Consider the following 24,044-nt stretch of genomic DNA (forward strand, 5'->3'; position numbering starts at 1 on the left):
AGGCCGGGAGCAGCTGATGGGAAGCCGTCAGCTCAAGGGCCTTTTGTGGGACAGGATACAAAGAGAGTTGAAGCCCCTGTGCCGGATGGGGTCACCACGTGGGGATTCCCAGATGAATGGGCCCCTTAATTTAATTAGGGCACTTTAGGGCATTATTTGTTATCTGAGGCTTTCCAAGGGGCTATTCCCACACAGAAGCCCCATTCTGACACAAGCCTGTAAGTGGTCTCGCACTTGAAATGTCAAACTCTCCCTGGTCTATTTGATAAAAAAGGGATTAACACAGCCTTATCCATGTTGTCATCTTCCTCAGCTGGAGAAGAAAAGAAAAGAAAGCGGTGCCCTCTCCTATTCATGGCCAATTGTAATGAATATTTATACGCCGAAATCTCTCTTGCAGGGAACCATCATTGCCATTTAATAACTCTATTGCAAGAGATAATGGTACCTTAAAGTTGCCGGTTCCCAGCCACTGAACAGGAGGGAGACTGAAAATTCTCTTAGCCGTGCTTAGCCCATTCACAGACATGGGGCTCTTGAATTCAGGAAATGTTGGGGATGAATAGCCCAAAGCCCTTTAAAGGCCTGTGAACTCCCCAGCCCTCCTATTGGTGATGCCAGAGGGGCTTCTGAAACAAGGTGTGTCTCTCAGTCACGCCAACAGAATCTACAATGCAGCCTTGCAACAGGCTCGACTGCAGAGATTTAATACCACTGATTTAAGCAATCATTGAGCACAAAATCCCTGCAAAATATTGAATAAAACGAAAGCACCTCAGTCCGCATGGAAGTTTTTCTTCTGCCTTACACCATGGCAGGCACAAAGGGGCATGTGTTGTGCTTAGCAAATAGTTCGCACTGCGGGCCTCTTTTCAGTGTGCAACTAAATTAAGTGATCTTTGAAGATATGCCCATTGACGCAGGTACACTTATTTGAGAACTGGGTCAGCTGCAGGACTCTATGACCAACAGTGACAACATGGTTGGTGCATTTGAGGTCTTGCAGTTTCACTATTGAAACACTTGCCTTTGACTTTTGAGTCCTCAGATGCTGGTGTTGGCATGCGGCTATTACTTCATCTTACTATGATTTGTGGTGCTTTATACCATAACATGAGCAAAACAAACCAACAAACCTGCTCCTTGTTCTGGGCCCTCTGGTCTGAAAGCACAGCCCCCCATCAGGACTGCATTAGTGGCATCACATGTCCCATCGCATGCTGGAGGAGACTCTTGAGAGTCCCATGGACTGCAAGAAGATCAAACCTCTCCATTCTTAAGGAAATCAGCCCTGAGTGCTCACTGGAAGGACAGATCGTGAAGCTGAGGCTCCAATACTTTGGCCACCTCATGAGAAGAGAAGAATCCTTGGAAAAGACCCTGATGTTGGGAAAGATTGAGGGCACTAGGAGAAGGGGACGACAGAGGACAAGATGGTTGGACAGTGTTCTCGAAGCTACGAAAATGAGTGACCAAACTGCGGGAGGCAGTGCAAGACAGGAGTGCCTGGCGGGCTCTGGTCCATGGGGTCACGAAGAGTCGAACATGACTAAACGACTAAACAACATGTCCCAAAATATATGAAGAGCTGGTGGATGTAATGAAGACCATTTCTTGCCTCTCGGTTGCCAGGTGGCAAACCTGGCTTGGGTTTTCCTTTGTAGCACAGCTCACCAGCCAGAATAGGAAAAATGGATCGCCAGTGGCAGATCGTTGGCCCCACCCACCTGTCAAAGTGGTCTGCCATGGGTCAGATCCAGTTCCCTATTCCTGCTCTTAAGGCTTTGAGGATGGGGTGGAGAAGAGATGGCCACTAGCAGAGTGGAATCCAAGTGAACTTTGGCTCCCTGGAACTGGCTAGAATCCCTCCCCACCACAATTTCCCTTACCCTGCAAAAGGGGCCCTGAAATTGAGGAAGGGGCATTTCAGCCAAGCACGAGTTTCTGTGTATTTTCAGTAAAAGAAAATAAATGACTGGAGTGGATATACTAATATTAAAAATTATCATACATGTTTCATTCAAAGGGGAAGTTTTGTTAAGAAGGCAGAGAACTCAGTAGAACCATGCAGTTTGCAGGTTGTATGGTAAAGATCAAGCAAAAATCAACATGCTGACGTCGTTCCTAATGGCACTACCTTATACAGAGTCTGACCACTGGTCCATCTAGCCCAATACCCTCTACTCTGACTGGCGGCAGCTCTCCAGCAACGGAAGGTCTTCGCCAAGATTCATTTTAAACAGAATACTGTGAGGATTGAACCTTGTGTGTAAAACCTTCTGCTTCCTCAAGGCTCGACAGACAGACTGCAAAAGGGTAACCCCCCCTCCAATATTGTGAGATGAGCATCCACAAATCTCAGGGTCGCGCAAAATATACCTGAAGGAGCGTCTCCACCCCCATCGTTCAGCCCAGACACTGAGATCCAGCACCGAGGGCCTTCTGGCGGTTCCCTCACTGCGAGAAGCAAAGCTACAGGGAACCAGGCAGAGGGCCTTCTCGGTAGTGGCGCCCGCCCTGTGGAACGCCCTTCCATCGGAGGTCAGGGAGATGAACAACTACCTGGAATTTGCTGCCAAGAAGTGTAGTGGAGTCTCCTTCTTTGGAGGTCTTTAAGCAGAGGCTTGACAGCCATATGTCAGGAATGCTTTGATGGTGTTTCCTGCTTGGCAGGGGGTTGGACTGGATGGCCCTTGTGGTCTCTTCCAACTCTATGATTCTATGATTCTACCTGACATTTAGAAAACACCTAAAGGCAGCCCTGTTTAGGGAAGTTATTAATCTGTGATATTTTAATGTATTTTTGTATTTGTTGGAAGCCGCCCAGAGCGGCGGGGGAAACCCAGCCAGATGGGCGGGGTATAAATAATAAATAAATAAAAGCTCACTTGCACTGGCCAAGCAAGGAAGGTGCAAGTCAACAGCGGCAACCCAAGACCCAACGTGGAGCGACATGTTTGCTGCTCTTCTAAGAGGAAAGGACCCCTTCCCCCAGGAGGGGAGACCTACCTGGCTCTGTGGCTGTAGCTTTCCCTCCTCTGGCGCGGGGGGCTTGGTGTGCAGGGACTGAGCGACACCGCAAGGCTCCAGCTGCTCCGGGTTCTCCTTCACCTTGACGTCGTCCAAGCTCAAGGTGGGGTTGGACGCCAGCTCTTTTTCGTCCTTGTCCAACAGGTAGCGAAGGAGCTGGTTGTCCTTTGAGTCCTTCTTCTTTGCGGCATCTGCCTCCAGCCGGGCATCCGGGGCCTGGCTCTGCAGGGCAGGGGCCGCTGTGCCAGGCCCGCTGTCCTTCTTCTCCTGCTCCATGGCGGCCAGGCTGCCCATGTCCGAAGGGCTGCCCTCCTGGAGGAGCCGGTGCAGGATCTTGTGCCGCTCTGTGAGGGAGCTGTGGGAGGACGGGCAAGCACTGCCCACCGGGTTCCCGGAGGCAGGGGTCCCAGAGGAGCCCGTGCAGGACAAGGGCTCCTTGCAGCTGGTGTCTGCGTCAGCATGCCGCAGCTGCTCCTGGGCCGTGGTGGCCAAGAGCTGGACAAGCTTGTGGCTGGTAGCCTGCAGGCCCTTGTGGTCGCCCTCGGAGAGCCGGTCGCCGCCGTGCAGCGAGCCTGGCTCCACAGGCTTGGTGTTGCTTGGGCCGCCGTCCGAGTGGATCATGTCGCACAGGATGGAGGCGATCTCCTTGCTGTCCTTGGGCTCCATTTTCACGGGCGGCAGGCTCATCCGGCTGGGCGAGTTCTGGTTGCTGGGCTGCCGCAGGACAGGGGAGGGCGTGGAGTAGCCCACCGGGGGGCTGGGCCCTTCGGTCAGTCCCTGCATGGAGTTCAGCGGGGTGCCTGGGTACGACCTGTTGCCAAGGGAGCCACTGGAGCCACAGCCGCTCACCATGCCCACCGGGGAGTGCGTGGTGGGCATGGGGGGAGAGAAAGGGTTGCTTGGCACTCTGGGCCGGTGGACCAGCCCGGGGCTCACCCGATGCCTGGGGGACATGAACTGCGGTGGGGTGACCCCGGGGCTGCCCATCGGGGAGTTGTTGTGGCTCATGGGATGGCTACTGTTCTGGGGACCGGCCTGGCCCTGGCTTAAGGCAACGTTCGTTCCCATCTGGCTCCCAGGCGAACATCCGAAAGTGGCTTGGCTGGGGGTAGCATTGCTGCTGCTGCTGCCATGCAGGCTGGATCCCGGCGGGTGGCCTGCTGCGCTGGCAGTTAGCATGCTACTGTTGGCAGGAGGGAGAGGGGAGGGCAGAGCCATGCCTTGTCCGGGGGAGATGTTGGGGTTCAGCGAGGGGCTGATGCGGGGAAGAGGCATCCCGGAGTTAGTGTTTTCTTGAGGTGACAGCGTGCCGTGTTCTCTGAGTCAGGAAAAAGAAGAGAGAGAGGGGGGTGACTGGTGGAGGAAGGAGAGGGGGCAGCTTGGATGTTTCATAAGCCCTAAGGCTTGGTACCTGCATCACTTGGTACTCCATATCACTGGAGGGAAGAGGGGTATAAGTAATAGATGACGATGATGATGATTTGTGAGAAACATTACATAGGAGCTAGTCACCCATATGGAAATTAGACGGAAGATCGGTGATCCCATTGCTTGATCACTTCTGCAGTTGTCCCACAAACATTCACAGAACTGCACCACATGCCACCAAATCCCCATCTAACATTCTTTCTGTAACAGAAGAAGCCCGAAAGCCCAAAGAAGGGAAAGCTCCTAACTGGTTCTTCCTCCTCTTGAGCATCAGAAAAAGGCATGATAACCCCCTTGTGATTTTTCAGGGAACTTTGAAACCCAGGGTCTGCCTTAGGGGTTTCCTTCAAGCTCCACCTTCTCAAGCACACTTCTCTTCTAACTCAGAAGGTGAACGGGAATGAGAGGCAAACGAGAGGAAATAAAGCAGGTGGAGAAAACAGTCTTTTAAAGTTTAGGGGTGGGGGTGGCAGAAGGGGAATGAAAAGGCCATTTCCTGAGGACTGACGTATCTGGTGTCTTGTGGGGTCGCACAGGCAAAAAAGAGGCAGGTCCCCCGGCCAAGGAGGTCACAGCTTAATTCAGACAATCACAAGGTGGGAGGGAAGGAAGGAAGGAAGGGAGGAAGAGTAATGAAACTGAGGGGTTCTTGAGACTCACCTCTCAATTATGTGAATGCCCATGATGAAAGGCTGCATCTCCGGGCCTTGAGGGCAGCAAAGTCTGCACTTGGTATGAGCACTCAGGACAGTCCCATCACTCAGTGTGAACCGGTAAGATGGGCTGAAGGCTGTGCCCCGTGTCATCACTGGGGAGGAGGAAAAAGTGGGGCAAAGGGGGGGGGGGAGAGAGAACGTGGGTTACTAGGCTGGGATGTTTTCGTTCATCTGCCTTCTGTTTACCATGGCCAGTAATGATTTTGGCAGGGTTTTCCCCTGTATAATGGTGTTTTGTTTTGGTCCTCACATAAATGTGGAGGCTGGTGAGCATGGCTCCCATTTGACAGATGGGAGAACTGAGGCAGTGGCTTGTCAAGGTTACCCAAATCAGTTTGCGGCTGAGCATTTGAAGGGTACTGGCTCCCAAATACCATTCCCGCCCCTCGCCCCAGTGCCCAGGGAAATACAAGGAGATGGGGGGGGAGAAAAAGACCCCCCAGGACCTGGGTACCAGGAGGAAGCATCAAACAACCACCACCACCCTACCCACAAAATATCCATAGAGCTCACTGGTGCCAAATGCTCCCAGGGCTACAAATAAGGAGAACCAATTCATGGAAAGGCAAATACATTATTCTCCCAGCCTCCGCACTAGGGGGGTGATGTACTGTCCCACCTTGCAGAGGTCTTATAAGGTCACACAGGGTAATGCATGTGAGGTGCTTTGAGCACTCAGGAAAAGTGGCGTATAAATTTATTCATTAAAATATTTTTGCATATCAAAGTGGTTTACAGCAATAAAAAGATAAAGCACTAGGAAATTTCACTGTCTGTTTTTATCCCACCTTTCTTTCTCCAAGGAGTTCAAGGGAGCATAGATTAGCTATCCCCTGCCCTGTGCCCACTTATATCCTCTTAACAACCCTGTCAGGCTGAGAGAGACACACAGAGACAAACAGAGCAGTAGAGAACAGAAGAGGGGAGAGAAAGAGAGAGAGAATAGGAATATGAATGGTCATGGGATACCCAAGGGAGCTTCAAGGCCACTGGGTACCCAATCTCCCTCATCCCAGTCCAGCAATCTAACCACAATGCCCACACTAGCCTTCTGGATAAAAGGTGCCCTCCCCTCTTTTTTTTTTTTTTTTTAAAAAAAAGGCTTTTGACGATCTCTATCCTCTTTTGGGACCAAGAAGGCAGCCAGCCTTGAATAACTTGGCTCACTTGCTTTAGTTCCTCCTTCCTGAAAGGTCCGCAAGAAGGCCGCTGACTTGGCACGCCACCCCTAAACTGCAGGCCAACAGCCTCCCAGGCAAGGTTGCCATGGGAGTGCGGAGAGACAACTGGCAGCAGGTTGATGGAATCCTATTGAGTGTGCAGGCAAGGACCCCCCTCCCCCTTGCCAGCCGGAGAAGCCACGGGCATTAGTCAGTCATTTCAGCTACTTCCTATGGGAGCATTATTTGCCTTCTTTGTCGGGTGTTTGTCCCCGTCCCCCCCCCCAAGTTTTATTTTTCAGTCCGGAAAGCACTTATCCAGCAACAATGGCAGTGCGTGCAAAGAGAGGAGCCTTTTTACCTTCCTGAAATAGCTGCTTGGCGTAAGATGGCTCCCTGCCCTGAGGCTGGAAGAAAGCGTAGATGCACTTCCTCACTAAATCCTCCCAGCCGGTCCGGCCTGCCGCTCTCAGCGAACTGGTGTCGATGGAGATGATTTTACCTGAGCAGAGCGGAAGCGAGAGAAGCACCTTAGGACTGAACGGCTAAAGCAAGAGCAATGGAGCGATGTGGATTCAGAAGCACAGCTGACTCTTATCTACGTATGTGTAGGTGGTTCAGTTTTTTATTTTTTATTGAAATAGGTTGAAAGGCAGGGTATAAATTCCTCAATAAATAACTAAATACCAATAATGCATGTATTGAATGTATATCCTGCCTTCATTCTTCCAGTTCCATCATTTGAGCTTCCCTGCTACCCCAGCAAACAATTCCTGCCCATTCTCCTGCTCAGGGCGCTTTTTCTAGAAATAAATAAGTAGACTATTCCACACAGAGGGTTGGCCACTGTCCCTTCTCCTCCCTTCCCTTGCTCACTTCCACTGACCACCCACCTCCCTTTCAGTTCCTGCCATGTTTCTTTATGAAATGGTTGAGGGGAACAACTGGGATATGTCCATTGAGTTCTCCCCAGTTTTGAAGAAAACAGAGGCCCTCTTGCTGACACAGAACTCCAAACGTATGCAGGAACTGCAGACTGTGGCCAGTTGCTCTCAAGCAGGCATCCTCAAATTTGGCCCTCCAGCTGTTTTGAGACTACAACTCCCATCATCCTTCGCTAACAGGACCAGGGATGATGGGAGTTGTAGTCCCAAAAAAGCTGGAGGGCCAAGTTCGGGGATGCCTGCTCTCAAGTCAGTCCTCTCCATGCCATGATTGGTGGCTGCACTGGGGTGAAATGCCCTCTGGGGCCAAAGGCTTGGCTACCCTTCTGAATGGTACCTGTAGTATCCTGCTTGGTCATGAAGGATTCTGATGTAGCAGGGGCTGTGGATCGAGGTAATCTTCGTGCGATGCATATCAGACAGGACTGCAAGTCTGCCGTGAAGAGGAGGAGGAGAAGGAGAAGAGCGAGGTTGGAAGGGAAGAGGCACTAGGTTATACAGAGCAAGTGCTTACCTGTGAAAAACCCTCCTGCCTTTTACTCGCCTCTTCCAGACTCTGCAAGCATTGCCTCCTCACAGGAGCTTGCCTGCCATCAGCAGCATACATGCCTTCAAAACCACTATTCCCAAAGAGTAAAGTAGACCCCCCTTCAAAGAAGATGCGACTTTTGCCAAAGGAAGCACAAGTTCTTCTTGGAATCTTTTAAAATGAGGAATCCACATTCCCTGCAACCAACCTGAAAATGGAACAGGGAAACAGTGGCTCCCGTCTGGGATTTGGTGTCAGAGGCATGAGCTGTTCCTAGGATACATCCCATAGAATGAACTGGGGTAAACGAACTGGGGCCTTAAGGAAGGACTCCAAGGAGGAAAGGGAGATGGAGGTAGGGAGATGGGACTTCTTGCACAGAAGAAAAGTCCTAGGGGATGCCAACCCATCTTTGTTAATTTGGGGGGAAAGCTCTAGCAGGTTCCCCTCCCCCCAGCTGGCTTAGAGAAGATCACCGGAGCCAAGCCTAAGTCAATGCCTTTCTGCATTTTGCAATGAAAAGCCGTATTGTTGAGTTAAACCTTACACAGCAGCTGAACTATTGAAAGTTTGCTTGGGGAGAACGATTGGCACTGGCACAGTGGGTGGGTGTTCCTTATTGTTTGGGAGAATTAATTCTGAGGCCATTTGGATCTGGCAGCACTGTAAAATAAAAGGCAGCGGTGAAAGCCAACAACTATCATCTCCTGGGCAAAGTCATAAACCCCTGTGTGATTTATTTCTTCCAGTCATGATCTCCTGTGTAAGCTGCAATGGATTAATTCAGCTAATGCACTGGAACAAAATGGCCACCATGGAGATATGAGCCCAAAGTGTTCTGATGGAAAGTCTATTTTGCATCAGGGGATGGTTGAGCCAGAGTGCAGATGCGTATTGAGATTCCAGTCCTGAGACTGGTATAGAAGTAGTCAAAAAAGTTGAGTATTTAGGAATTTGGTTAACATCAAAGAATATAGATTTATTCCAAAATAATTATACACCAATGTGAAATGGAATCAAGAGAGATCTGGAAGGATGGGGGCGGATGCAACTATCCCTATGGGGTAGGATATCTGTTATTAAAATGAATGTGCTACCAAAAATGTTATTTTTGTTTCAATCAATTCAAGGGGGCAGCTATATTTAAGGAATGGCAGAAAATAATTTCAAGATATATCTGGCAGGGGAAGAAACCAAGAATAAAATTTAAATTGCTAACGGATACTAAAGAAAGAGGGGGCTTCGCCTTGCCAGACTTGAAGTTATATTATGAAGCATCTTGCATCTGTTGGTTGAAGGAATTGATGATGTTAGAAAATACAGATTTGTTGGACTTAGAAGGATTTGATAATAGATTTGGTTGGCATGCATATTTATAGTATGATAAAACAAAAGTTCATAAAGGATTTGGTAACCATATATTCCGAAGATCTCTATTTGAAGTATAAAAACCTATTAGAACCAAAAACACCTTGATGGTTATCACCTTTGGAAGCATTGAGTGTGAAAAAGATAAATATGAGTAAAAATTGGGTTACATATGAAAAACTAGTAAGAGAAGAAGGGAATAATTGGAAAATTAAACCTTATGAAGAGGTAAGAGAATATGTTAATGATTGGTTGCGCTATTGCCAAATTAATGAAATGTTCAAAGAGGATTTAAAGGAAAATGGATTTGATTATACTAAATCAAAATTTGAAATTGAAATATTGAATAATTTTAAAATATTGTCTAAAATGTATAAATTGCTGTTGGAATGGCATTTGAAAGATGAGGAGGTAAAAGTCGGTCATGATACATCAGGCCAGTGAAATTAGCTAAAATGTATAAAGTAAGTAACAAATGTTGGAAATGTAAGGAAAATGTACTTTTTTATCATTTGTGGTGGGAATGTAAGGTGAAAAGCTTCTGGGAAATGATATATAATGAGATGAAAAAGATGTTGAAATATACATTTATAAAAAAAAAACCAGAAGCATTTTTACTGGGTATTGTTGGTAAGGATATTAATAGACAAGATAATAAATTGTTTTTATATGCGACAATGGCAGCAAGAGAGTATTATTGGCACAGAAATGGAAGCAAGAAGAATTACCGATGAAAGAAGAGTGGCAGATGAAATTAATGGACTATGCAGAATTGGGTAAGATGACATGGAGAATTTGAAACCAGCGGGATCAGGATTTCTTAGAAGACAGGAGTAAATATGCAAACTATTTGAAAACTAATTGTAATCAACTAACTACGCTCGTAGGATTGCAAGAGGTTTTGTAAGGAGAACTATATGAAATATTGCAGGGGAAATTTATGAGATTGGATTGTAAGCTATGGACTGTTAAAAGTAATAGTGGAAATAATGACATGCAAGGCTAAGTGAGGAAGATTGAAAATCATTAGACGTGGTAGATGGAAGTCCTAGGCTTATAGCCCAAATGCTGTATAAGATAGGAGGAGATGTTATGTTTTGTTTGGAAGATGTGTGTGTGTATGTGTGTATGTCTGCTAAGCACACACACAAAACACACACAGCACCCACTGTGGCGCTTGAGCAAGCTACACATGCTCATCAATGGCTCCTGGCGTCAAGGGAGCCAAGTGATGCAAATCGGGGGGGGGGGGGGCTCTCCTGCAGTGGAAGGGCTACTTAGCAAACACCTGAGATCCACTGGCTGAGGACCTCCCATCTTTTTTTTAAAGGTCTCAAGGGAGGAGACAACTCATTTGCTTCTCTGCAGCCAAGACCAGAAAGGTCTTGTGCTTGATTCTCCAAAAGGAGCTTGTCAAAGGTAAAGGGGCCTGTCAATGTTTGCAAACGTAGAGGTGCATCCTCTGTGCAAAGGGTAATGTGAAATACAACAGCAGTTTCTTAGGATTGCCACTGGGAAGAGGCCCTGCAAGCAATGCGCCTGCCACACTTGCCTCTCACTCAAGCCTGCAGCGCAGATGTACCCGTGTGCCAGCTGCACAGGTAGGACACCTCCTACCTCCCCAAGGGTGGGCTTGTGGGCTGTGTACATTGAGCTGCAGGCATCCTGAGTCCTCCAAAGTGAGCAGGAAATGCGGCATGCAGAATATCCAGCCCTCAGAGAGCTGCAGTCCCCTTGCAAGGAAGGTCCTGCAGGAGGACGGCGGAGGGCGATTTGTCCCTCCCTCCTTCTCCTCCTCTCCCTCTCCCCTCCCCAGAAATGCAACACTGCACACGCAAGCACTATTTCCCTCTTCAAACAAGCCACCGTCTGCTCCTACCTTCGCCTTCCTCCTTGATCAGTTTCGGCTGGGACACGGTGAAGCACTGCATGACCTCGTAACGCTGCCGGGCCTCCTGGTTCTCTGCCCCCGGCTCGTCCGGGGGGCGGATCAGCATCCTGCAGTTGAAGGTGTGGCTGTTGCGCCGGGTGGACTCTTGAGGCCAAGGGACGCCGTTCACTGCAGAAGAAGGGGAGGAAGAGCAAGGAGCCCTATTGAAAGGCTTCGAAGAAGTGCACATGCAAAAAGACCAGGATCTGGAAACTTGGCAGAGGTGTGAAATCACGGTTCCCTCTTAAAATACAAAATCCTTATGATTGCAGGCAACCCCCCATTTATACATTCCAAGGCACCATATGTTTAAGTCAAATCACGTATATCTGAAACACCATTGGAAAAGCCTGCAAACACCCTGTTCTGCCTCTGCAGATGTTTCCGGGTCACTTCTGGGTTTGGCGCAATGTGTGTGCATACAGTTACACACGTACTGAATGTGTGCCAATGTGGGGGGGGTGTTTGCCTGTAAATGAACATGGAAAGCTAACAAATTGAGTCAAAGCCTTGGCCAGGCCATCACCTTCTGCCTGCTGTGACTTTCAGTAGCTCCCCAAGGTGCGAGGCAGAGGTCTTTCCCCAGCTCCACTACTGAAGATCCAAGGACTGAAGCTGTGGCACCCGGCATGCAAAGCACACACTTCCCCACTGAGCAGCTATCCGTTGTCCTTCAGTGGCTGTGACACCACCAATTCTGATTCATTGAACGTATTGCTGAAACCACTCACGGAGCTTATGATACATTCCGTGGTCTTTAAATCCATAAACAGAACCGAGCGACTACATTAGCGGAAAGGAGCCAGATATTATTATTATTTTTTGATTGAGCCAGCACTACCTCATCGTCTGAGATGCAAACCCTGCTCTGCATTCACTGCCATCACTAGGATTACTGAGATAATGTATCAGAAGGGCTTTCAACACACACAAAACCACCACATTATTAGCGTCACTTGAACTTGAGAGCAGGTGACAAGTGTCTCCTGGGAAATTTCAGGTCCTTGAATCTAGTCTTCACCAACCTGGTGGCCCCCGGCTGATCTGGAGCTCTCATCAGCCCCAGGGAACATGGTTGTGTGATGCTGGCGATGATGGAGGCCTTAGTCCAAAACATACAGAGGACACCGGATTGCTTTATTCTGTTATGCTGCAGGTTTCCCACAGCCCCCTTATTCAGTCTGCAGGCCACTGTTCCTACCAGGCCCTGTCTGGCAGCTGGTGGCCACATGAGGGTCACCAACACCACCTACTCCACTTCCTTTGGTGACTATTGCTTTGCTCTCCAAAGTGGCACATGGGCACAGATGGGCACACACACACACACACCCCATTAACAGCGAAGGCACCGGAAGCAGCAGATACACAGGAGCAAAGATGCCTTATTTAGCTGCACAAGACTAGAGTCTTCTTGTGACCTTTTGGGTTGCATCATCCAACTGCATGAATCATGAACACACACGCCTAGTATACTAATAACGAAGACCCCACTGCTAACCTGATGCTTCAGTTGTGGCCCGCTGGAATCAGAAAGCTTCAGTGGGGCTTCCTCGCTCCCTCCTGCTTCTGCTGGGGGACTAGAGCAACACCATACCAGGGAAGGGGAGCTGCATGTTGCAGAGAGAGATGCAGCCCAATGTGGGTTTTGCTCACATGAACATCCAGGGCTGCCTTATTACACAGAGCCAAACTTTTGCCCGGGATCCTGTTACTTTGGGGTGTCAACAGATTGAATCAGAGGCTATCCTTTGTCTCTGCTCTACCACTGAGCGGAGGCACTGCCCCCAGGAACTGTACTGCACCAAATTGTTTCCAAAGCGGGGATGCCATAAGGATGTGCTACAGCCCTTCCACAATTCCCTTCCATCCTTACATAGTTGCATGGTAAAGTAGTTCCCTTGGCAACCACATTCACAAGTTGAAGTCAGGATGCTTCTGAATACGAGTTGCTGGGAACTGTAGGAAGGGAGGAGAGCTGCTCTTCCGCTCAGGTCCTGCTTGTGGGCTTCTTCCCTTTGGGGAATCTGGTTGGCCGCTGTGAGAAGCAGAGGCTGAGCTAGATGGGCCACTGGCCTGATCCAGCTGAAGGCTCTTCTTCTGTTCCTTAGGGGGGCGGGATCCATGTTCAGTACAGATATGGAACGTTCTCTCTGTGTGTTTTAATGCTACGGTGACACTTCACAAAACATTGAACCGCATCGACACAAAGTGTGCGGCAAGGTAAGGATCAGTTTTGAGGCCTGATTAAGTGAGATATTGATTCAAGCCTGCCTTATATTGAATTAGCTCAAGTCGATTTCGTATTGAATGGAGCTAATTGGATACAAACGATGCTGAAATCAATGTTATATGGTGTCGTCTGCAGCGGGGGCTGGCACTGGCTTAAAGGGAGCTGCGTTTGAGAAGAGCAGCATTTATTAAAGGGCACGGCTGGGTGATCACTTGGATCCCGTCCAGCTGCATGGGCTTGCAAGGGGTGTGAGGCCACTCAGCCCCTCTCTTCGCTGTTGCTAGACTCAAAGGGGCCTCTAGGTCATGGGCACGGACCCTGCAGGGAGGGGGCACCCATGAATGCTCGGCAGAAATCCCCCCCTGTCTCTGCACTGCAGAAGAGCCACAGCTGCCACAGCAGCTGCCAGATTTGGTACGTCCAAGCTTGGCATGGATTATTACCCTGCAGCTCACTGAACTGGAAAGGGAACCATCACAACACCACTGGCACCACCTACAGCCAGCCTTGTAGGCTTGTGTGCACTTATCCTCACATAAGAACCCTGTGAGGGAGCTTAAGCCAGAAAGATTGCGATGAATCTGAAGGTCACCCGGGTGGCTTCGTGGTATTTGAATCTAGATCCAAATAAAGCACTCTGTTATGCCATACAAATTTCCAAATACAGTGGTACCTTGGTTCTCAAACTTAATCCATTCCGGAAGTCCGTTCCAAAACCGAAGCATTCCAAAACCAAGACGCGCTTTCCCATAGAAAGCAATGCAAAATGGATTAATCCGTTCCATACTTTTAAAAACAACCCCTAAAACAGTAATTTAACTATCTAACAAGACCACTGACCCATAAAATGAAAGCAATAATCAATGTACTGTACTATAAAATAAATAAGACACTATTGTAGATGATAGAAATTATAATTATTATTTTTTCGGGCTCCTTGATCACTGCAGATGGTGACAGCAGTCACGAAATTAAAAGACGCCTGCTTCTTGGGAGAAAAGCAATGACAAACCTAGACAGCATCTTAAAAAGCAGAGACATCACCTTGCCTACAAAGGTCCGTATAGTTAAAGCTATGGTTTTCCCAGTAGTGATGTATGGAAGTGAGAGCTGGACCATAAAGAAGGCTGATCGCCGAAGAATTGATGCTTTTGAATTATGGTGCTGGAGGAGACTCTTGAGAGTCCCATGGACTGCAAGAAGATCAAACCTATCCATTCTTAAGGAAATCAGCCCTGAGTGCTCACTGGAAGGACAGATCGTGAAGCTGAGGCTCCAATACTTTGGCCACCTCATGAGAAGGGAAGAATCCTTGGAAAAGACCTTGATGTTGGGAAAGATGGAGGGCACTAGGAGAAGGGGACTTGGCTTCTCACAACGAGGGAACCGCCAGAAGGCCCTCGGAGCTGGACCTCAGTGTCTGGGCAGAATGACGGGGGTGGAGACGCTCCTTCAGGTATACTGGACCGAGGCCGTTTAGGGCTTTAAAGGTCAGCACCAACACTTTGAATTGTGCTCGGAAATGTACTGGGAGCCAATGTAGGTATTTCAAGACCGTTGTTATGTGGTCAAGTGGCAGCATGCAACATTTTCAGACCTGGGACTTATCTGAAGCCCAAATACAGTCATACCTCGGTTTAAGTACGCTTCGGTTTGAGTACTTTCAGTTTAAGTACTCCGTGGACCCGTCTGGAACGGATTAATCCACTTTCCATTACTTTCAATGGGAAAGTACGCTTCAGGTTAAGTACAGACTTCCGGAACCAATTGTGTACTTAAACCGAGGTACCACTGTATGCATGTCTACTGCCAGGTGATAATGCTACTGTTGTGATTCACCTTAGGTCAACTGGATCTACCACTTGAAGACTTAATGCCATGAAATACGGGTAGGGAACCTGCAGTCCCCTGGGTATTACTGGACTACAACTCCCATTGCCTCTGGCCAGTGGGCCATGCTAGTGGGGGCTGATGGGAGCTGGAGTCCAACAGCATCTAGAGGACCTCTAGGGAGTATATGAGAGGAACAAAGCCATTTGCAGGATGCTCCCCGTACAGCCATTGTCCAATCTGACTGTACTGCAGCAATCCCTGCTGATACTGGCAGCTGCCCAGAATATAAATGCTGCAAGCTGGTAGGTTGGAGGAAACTCCCCTCCCACTGTTGATCTTGTGCTCCATGAGCCTCTGCGGTGAGGTTTCCTAGCACTCTCAATCTGCATGGGGAGCGGAGCCCTCCTTGCTTGCTGCTCCCACATCTCTGCCAGCCCTGACTATTCTGGGCAACTGGTTTTATCTTGGCTGAATCCCAGCCCTCTTGTTCACTGCTGTCTCTGCGCCCTGACTCCCTCCTGGGCATGGCACTCCTCACATGTTATGTCTGATCTGATAGCATTTGGCCTTTCTGTGACTTCTGGTGGGTGCACATGCATGAGTATAGGCTGTATGTTTCTGCACCATGTGCATACATAGGTGATGTGTCATGGACTGGTTGGATGCAGAGGAATGGTGGGAGGAACCAGCAGGGGAGCCACCAAGGGAAGAAGGCTCAGAGCCCAGGGAGTGGTGGAGGGACAATGATGAGTAGTCATTGGGAGAAGAGGGACAAGACTGGGAAAAAGAAGTGTCAGAAGCTGAAGAGGTAACAGGCCTTTGTGAGCAGGGAGAGTCTGTGGCAGAGAGAAGTAAGTCTGGAGGCAGAAGCTGAAGCAGGACAGTGAGAGGAGGAGGAGGAGGCCAAGAGGCAGAGATAAGCCAGGCTGCTGAAAAGGCATGGATGTCTCCCCCTTCCTGCGGTGACAAGCTCCCAGATTCAGAAGAGGCATGAAAAGGGTGGGGGTGAGGTTGGCTTCATGCAGGCACAGTCTCTGATTGCTTGGGGAAAGCTTTGGTGAGGAGGAGACTTAAGACAGCTGTGTGGAGGCAGGGACTTTCAGTATTGGCAACTGATGCATGGGGAAAAGACCGAATGGTGATGAACTGCTCTGCTCATTAGGCCTGGCACTCAGCCAATGTAGATTGCGTTTTTGCTAAGAAAAATGTACTCCAGCCGTAAACAGTGTGATTTACTGCCAGCTCGCTCTCTGACAGCATATATGTATGCATGCCATGCATGGGCATGCAAGGCTGTGCTGGGCAGAGGGCCCCACATAGTGAGGGGAGGGAGATTCGACTCCCTTGCTTCTGCGCTCACTTTCTACCCACCCTGTCCAAGCCCCACAGGACACTTGCAGAATGGAGTGGAAGGAGGACTGAAAAGCCCCCTTTTCCCACCTGCCCTGCTCTCTCTCCTCACTGCAAATTGTGGTCCCTTTCGACTCTGCAATTCTATGATTTTATGATTGCAAGCTCCCCACTTCTTTTACATAAAATGCTTGATGTGCTGCTAATAGCTCCCCATCCCCTCCGGAGAACTGTAATTTCTACGGCTTGCAGCCTTCAGCAGACTCCTGCACTGACAGGAGGCAGCCGTAACAGCTATGAGAGTTTACTGGGTCAGTGGCTCGTCAACTAATAAGGCTTTAGCTAATAGGCCATAACTTTGATAAATGGAGCTGTGTTTAGCAAGAAGAGCCTTATCATTGAGTCGATTAAACACTGGCAAGGTTGGCAGGCCGCAGAGTTGACCTACCTTGAAGAAAACATTGATCCGGGAGCAGCAAGAATCCTCTTTGCTGAAACCAACCATGCACTCAGCGTGCCACGGCAGTGAGGACCAAAGAGCGTCCCTTGCGCCTGTGGTCACAGGTTGAGTCCGTTGGTGGGGCTGGCACCCAGCAAGCAACTAACTTTTTTTGCCTTGCAGCTTCCACAACAGCAGAAAGCAAAGCTTTTACATCTGTTGGGGTTTCTGGTTGAGTAGTCAACTGAGGTTCTTACTGGGAATTACATTATGATGCTCTTGAGTAAGCATATTATTCAAAAAATGAGCTTAAATGCAGATTAAATGACACACATTCAGAATGGCAGTGAGCGAGTTGTCGACAGGATTAAATTGGATCCCGTCTGCAAAATAGGGCCGCCTCCTAATCTCCCCAGCCACCCGCTAGTGCTCTTGAGTGCAGCTTGCACTTACTCAACTCACGCACCTTCCGAGCAGAATTCAGGCAACTAAGCTGAAGCCTCAAAGAGCTGAAAATGTATTCTATCAAACGACCCCTTCGGTTCATGGCACAAGGGAAACGATGTCCTATGCTTTCCAGACACAGGCACCCTGCTCCCCCCCAGCTCCTCCCCCTCCCCTTTCATCCATCCAAAAAGCTACACCTTAAGCCTTTCTTCACAAGTGAGAGTACAGAACCCCCTTGGGCAATCGGGTTGCCCTCAGGGAATCATACTACTTAGCTCCTTCATTGAAGCTGACCCTTCTAATTGAATCTTTCAGCTTCTAGTTAACTAATGCCTTCACTTAAAAAAGAAGAAGAAGAAGAAGAAGAAGAAGAAGAAGAAGAAGAAGAAGAAGAAGAAGAAGAAGAAGAAGAAGAAGAAGAAGAAGAAGAAGAAGAAGAAGAAGAAGAAGATTCTCCTTTCTGAAAATAAACAGGACTATGCTGGGGAAATTCCCCCTCTTTAGATAAATAAGCTCTCCTGGGTAGAACTGGGTCTGATGCTTGCAAGCTGTTCTAGATCTAGATGCCACAGGAGGCAGTGATGGCCACCGTCCTAGATGGCTTTCAAAGAGGATTGGACAAGAGGGCTATCGGTGGCTACTAGCCAGGGTGGTGATGCTCAGCCTCCACAGTTGGAGGCAGCAATGCTTCTGAATACCAGTTGCTGGAAACCACAAGCGGGGAGAGTGCTGGTCTTGTGTTCTGATCCTGCTTGCAGGTTTCCTATAGGCATTTGGTTGGCCACTGAGAGAACAGGACGCTGGACTAGATGGGCCATGGGCCAAGGGCTCCTTTTTGGTTCTTATAATGGTCACTGCTTAGGGTGTCTTGAGGACCTGTTGTCTTACCTGCTCCCCGACTAATTACCCCTCACAGCATCTAGGGGAAAAATTACCCCATTGGTTGTGACGTGAACTGACATTGCCACAGCTTGCTAATGATTTTGTTTGCCTGATTTTGCAGGGTCTCTGGAAGAGGAGGGGGTCAGGAAAGCCAAGCTGCTTACCAAGCGACTTGGGCAGCAAGTTCTTGACAAACTCAGCGTGGTCTCCCACGTGCAAGATGCTGTAGACGCTGGTGTTCATGAGCTCCTCCTGGTTATAGCCCAAGTAGCTGGTCACGTTCTCGGACACAAACACGATCCGCCCTTCGCGGTTCACAACGAAGAAGAAGCCATCGAGCGCCTGTGGGGCCGAGAGCAAAGCAAAGCAAAGAAGCGTCAAGGAAAGCGCTGTGTCACACAGGGCAGGGCCTTGGGGGACTTTGGCCTGCGCTCCTCACTTCCCAGTGGAACTGTCAGCGTAATGAGAACCTCCACTCGCTTAAGGATTGGTAACGATCTGATACAGGGCCTGGTGAGAGGGTCACCCTGCTGAAAATCCAGAGAACAGCTGGCGATTTCGCCATGCAGCCGCCATACCTAAAAACAGGCCCTTGGGGTGAACTAGTGCTAACTATGCCACTGACCCACTAGAGGGATGTCTCTCTAATAAGCCACATGTACAATACTGTACGAGCAGCAGAGGCCACCTCTCTGGCCCAGTCCACTTCGTACCACCTACGTTAGGATACAGAAAGCCTGCTCTGCAGCACGTGGGATCTGCGGGACCTCAACAACAAGCACACAAAAGCTTCTGTTCCCTACCCCACCTGCCAAGCTACCTTCATTGCACCTGTGCTGCTCTTTGCACCTCCAGGTCGTTGTGCCAGCAATCCTATCGTGACTCGCATGCTTCCTTACAACACTGAGCCTGCCCAGTAAAATGAGGGGGAAATGGCTGCTAGGATCGGTGCTCCAGCAGCCACTAGGTGTCTTAGATAGTTTGGCAGAAAACCCCAACGGCCCCACTTTTAGCAAGGAGTGCCTCTCAATTTGGAAAAAAGAAAAATATTTGGAACAGCTGCCACTGCTGATAGTGAAGAACGATGGCAAGCAAAATCTAGCAAGAGGCATGGTGGGTTTATGATTGAGGTGTATGTTTTCCAAAAGAGGCTGGAGAGGTCTCCCTCGGGCATGGTTGGTCCGGGGATTCTTAAGCTCTGCCTGAGATCTGAGAGAGCTGACAGAGTCCCGCCCCTTCATAATTCGAGGCTATATATTCACAGGCACATCCACCCACATGTGCATAACTGGCAACATTTGCGCCCCTTTCCCAGATAATTGATTGCCTCCCTAAGCAGACAGACACCATTTACTTGGCTTCACACTCTTTTATTTTTCATTGGAATAATTGTGTTTCCCCCATCCTGCTGCATTAGCTGTTGGAAACAGGAAGCAATTTCATTCCTCCCCCCCCCCCGCCACCCCGCCTCAAATTGGCCCATGACCTGCAATTTCCCTTAGTCACAGCTGTTGCCTGTTGCTAAGCAACCAGAGGCTTCTGCATTCTACACCCCCCAATGGCAAGGGGTGAGTTGCAGATCAGAGCCAAGCAGGATCTTGCCTGAATTAAAACTCCCCCCCTTTAACTTTCCGCCTGTTTCAGTGCATCTTCCAGCCCTGACATAAAAAAAAAGAAATCCCCGAACGCTTTGGCGTTTTAAAAAGGTATTTAGGAAAGGAAAAGCAGCATGAATAAGTCAGGCAGGATATACAGCAGGAAAAGGGGAACAGAGTGAATCAGCAGCTCAGAAATGGTAGCGGGTGTAAATCAATCTCCGTTCCATTAACGCAGGCAGCCTGGTGCCTAACCAGCCTGCAACTGGTACTGAATAATCCATTTCCGGAAATTAGGAGCAGGGCCCCTTCCTCTCTCCTGAGCATCCTAAATCAGAGAGAAATGATTAAAATAACAAAAAAAACTGAACCCGCACGCCGCTGCTACGTTTCAAGAGGCGTTTCAAGCAGGGGCACACAGATCATCAGCGGTAACAAGATAACGAGCCGCTGCCAGGCCTTCCCCCTGTGGGTAAAGTGGCATTATCGTCACGCTGGCTATGTCAGTCACTCCCTCTGCCTGCTGCGCAAGGGAAAGAGAGCAGCACAGGCTTTGAAACTCTAGGTCCTGTGTGGCTGAAGCAGCCAAGAGGGCAAGCCCACAAACGCCAAAGTGTGTGGGGGGGGGGAGAGAGGAAACCACAAAAACAACACAGGTGAACATCAGCAAGGCATTCAAAATGGCAAGGATGAGCTGGGGAGGGATCTGTGAGCCATGTCTGTTCCAAGAACAAATTGATGGGAGATGGGAGGCTGGGTCTCTAACCACAGCTAGTTGCCAAAACAGCTCCCAGGCTCAGAGGTAGTGTACCAGCTGCTGGGGGAGGGGGCAAACAGGGAGTGGGGGCTGCAGTCTTCATCAAAAGCTTCCTGAAAAGAGAGGTGCTGCATCCTGTGTCAACACAGGATTCAACAGGTGCACCAAGATTAACACCACCAGCTCACAGCAAATGCCTGCAGGTAGCTATGAAGCAAGGGTGCCAACATGGAAAAAATTCTGGGGGTGGTGTGGTGCAGGTAGGCCCCACTCAGCATAACTGATCACATGACACGGGGCACACACCATAAACTTTGGAGGGGTTTAGCATCCTCAAATATTTTATTTAGGGTGGGGGCGAAGGGACCTCAGCCCCTCAACCCCCCTCTTATGCTATGAAGGGGGGTCTCGTGCACAGAGGGGAAAGCTAGGTCAGTAGGAGAGCCTTTAGCACAACAGGCAATTTCCAGCCTGCTTAGGTACGTCAACATCTCACGACTTGGGCCAATGCATTTGTTTTCATTCCAAGGCAGATTGCTTTAATCTCGTGCAAGCTGCTGATCCTTCAAACAGGTAAGGGTGCCACCAGTTAAAGATCTGCATTAGATCTGCAGAAGTGGAAGAGCCACTACAGAGGGCAGGATGAACAAGGAATTACCCTGATGCAGGCACTTCTGCTATGTCTGTGCTCTGCAAGAGTTGCCAGTAGGTCCTCTTTCCCCACTCATTTGCTCCCGCACTGCATTTCGGCCCTGCAGTAAAGCCATGCTTCCCATTCACTAATCTGGGACCAAAGTTAGGCTAATTGGCCTGAAATCCACTTTTTAAAGACCCCTTCTCCCTGCAACCATGAATACTAGAAGCTTTATTTAAAATTAACATTAGTGCTGGCTTCCTACTGAGGACCTGCATGCGAACTGCCTTGGGGGGGCTTTGAGCTGCGCAAACTGTCTCCTAGATTTAAGGCACAACTAGGCATATTTGATAGGGACGCGGGTGGCGCTGTGGGTTAAACCAGAGAGCCTAGGGCTTGCTGATCAGAAGGTAGGTGGTTTGAATCCCCGTGACGGGGTGAGCTCCCGCTGCTCGGTCCCAGCTCCTGCCAACCTAGCAGTTCAAAAGCACATCAAAGTGCAAGTAGATAAATAGGTACCGATACAGCGGGAAGGTAAACGGCATTTCCGTGTGCTGCTCTGGTTCACCAGAAGTGGTTTTGCCATGTTGTCCACATGACCTGGAAGCTGTATGCCGGCTCCCTCGGCCAATAAAGCGAGATGAGCGGCGCAACCCCAGAGTCGGTCATGACTGGACCTAATGGTCAGGGTCCCTTTACTTTTACCTTTAGGTGTATTTAATTCATTTGCCTCAGCTATTTTTCTAACCTGTTTTGTAAATGCTCCGAGGAGTAGGACTCTATGGTCCCCGATTTCCACTTTCAGGATAATCTTAAAAGAACACTCCTTCCTGATATTTAGAAGGTGTTTTGCATGACGGCAATACAGAGCAGCTGCCTCCCTTAAGTACATACCTCCAGGAGAAGAGGCCCCAGAGATTCCTTTTCGATCACTCCTTGGCTGCTGGACGAGATATCAGACTTCTGTACATCATCATCAGCTGTTTTCTCTGCAACACAGAAAAGGGAACTTTCAAGTCAAAGGAGATTCGCTTTCAGTTTCGAGTACATCTCAGCTATGTTCCAAAAAGTATGGACAGAAATCAGGACAAATGTTTAGACCACTTGTGCCAATAAAGTTCAGGGACTAGGGACATGTCAGGGAAAAGCCACACACAAAGGCTGGCGAGCTGAAGCAGAATCAGGCTATGCATTGACAGCCAGAGACAGTCCTGGTTTAGAAACAAAAGCAGCCGATCCCTTGCCCTCGAACAAGAGTTTGTCAGCTGTAGCTCAGATACAGGGACCAGGCTGAAGCAGCGTCAGGAACTTGAGAGCTGATTGAAGCTGAGGAGTCAGTCCAGGGAGAGCGAGAGGGAGCTGCTGTGGCCAAGACAGGTAATGGAGAAATTCTGGGTTGAGGATGGAAAGGGAAACAGGAGCTGACACAAGGCACAGGCTGTCAAGCAGCATGAAGCTGGGCCCAGCAGCGTTTCAGTTGCGCATATCCAGGCTCTGATCACCCTGAGCGCACACAGAAAGGAATCTTGGCCAATCTGGATTGTCTAATGGCTCTTTTCATTTGCACCATTCTCCTGCATGCAATGTGTGGTCTCTGAAAGCAACTACAGTGGAACTATGATTCCCAAACTTAATCCGTTCTGGGAGTCTATACGATTCCTGAAACAGTTCGGGAACCAAGGCATGGCTTCTGATTGGCTGCAGCAGCTTCCTGCAGCCAATTAGAAGCTGTGGAAGCCCCACGTTTGGCTTCCATAGAACGTTCTCACTTCCGGGTTTGCGGTGTTCGGGAGCCAAAATGTCCGAGTACCAAGGCGTTTGGGATCCAAGGTATGACTGTACTCTGATTGTGACACACTAATTGCAGAGATTAATCTGAAGGGGGACTGAGAAGATACATACATAGCCCTGCCTGCAGGGTGGTGGTGGCAGCTGCTGGAACCTCCCAGCTCTATGGTTCTGAGTAAGAGAACAATAACCTCTCTCTCCAGTTGCGCATGCTGGGGAACAGAGCTGGGAAACACACTTGAGGAACGAAGGTTTTTCCCTCCCTACAGGACAAAAGATTTGCCTCCCGCAAAGCCAGCCCCTGGGCCAGGAGCGCAGCCGAGGATCAGGCCGTCTTAGAAGGAAGAATGGCTTATCTTGCTGCTTCCACCCCAACTTCATATATTCACATACTTAAGAGTAATGTGGTGGCTTTCCATTCTAATCCTTTAATTGGGCTGCGGAATCCTCCTCCAACTTTAGCAAAATAGTTTCATACAGCACTTCCAAGCCTATTATTCAAAAGGATTAGCGGGTGGAACGAGGCGCCACGGCCTTCGCCATTGTGCCCGGGAGCCCTTCCCATCTCTTGGCTTCAGAAACACAGGGGCATTCACAGACATTTCTAGGCTGGAAGCAGAATTAAGATCAGGAGTAGGACACCCCACCCCCCAAGCAATGTCTCCCACTCCCCAAACCTGGCCTCCACTTTCATTTAACACATACTTCCTGATGAGCATTTAGATTCTGTGGTTGAAGTGGTATCTTTCACAAGCATTTCAGTACAGTACGTTGCAGAATATGGAGCACCTCTCGGTTGGCTCTAGGCAGGGCTGGAGGCTTGGAGCTTGCAGGGGGAAGAGGGTGTTTGTGCCCTGAGCTAGTTTCTGCGGCCCAGGAGCAGCAAGGGGCAAAAACCAAGCACTGGTCTTTGAACAATGGTGATAGTGATAGTAATCCTCTCTTGCCTTTCACAATTTGATGTAAAAAGGACCACCGTGCTTC

General features: G+C 49.2%; 1 protein-coding gene across 11 annotated transcripts in view; it reads right to left on the bottom strand.

Moving 5' to 3' along the window:
• NCOA1 (nuclear receptor coactivator 1) overlaps positions 1-24,044 on the bottom strand; it is a 268,260-nt gene that overhangs the window by 41,476 nt on the left and 202,740 nt on the right. For 9 of the 11 annotated variants that reach the window (XM_060273179.2, XM_060273187.2, XM_060273180.2 and 6 more), the window contains 7 exons: positions 22,167-22,261; positions 18,451-18,628; positions 11,055-11,234; positions 7,616-7,711; positions 6,696-6,836; positions 5,119-5,266; positions 3,010-4,348 (listed from right to left, as the gene is read on the bottom strand). In XM_060273179.2, the coding sequence (XP_060129162.2) occupies positions 3,010-4,348; positions 5,119-5,266; positions 6,696-6,836; positions 7,616-7,711; positions 11,055-11,234; positions 18,451-18,628; positions 22,167-22,261 (2,177 nt within the window). The remainder of the gene's footprint in view (positions 1-3,009; positions 4,349-5,118; positions 5,267-6,695; positions 6,837-7,615; positions 7,712-11,054; positions 11,235-18,450; positions 18,629-22,166; positions 22,262-24,044) is intronic. The other 2 variants (XM_088666959.1, XM_088666960.1) reach the window with 1 other exon arrangement.

Source organism: Zootoca vivipara, chromosome 3 (genome assembly GCF_965207765.1).
Source record: "Zootoca vivipara chromosome 3, rZooViv2.hap1.1, whole genome shotgun sequence".
NCBI classification, from domain to species: domain Eukaryota; kingdom Metazoa; phylum Chordata; class Lepidosauria; order Squamata; family Lacertidae; genus Zootoca; species Zootoca vivipara.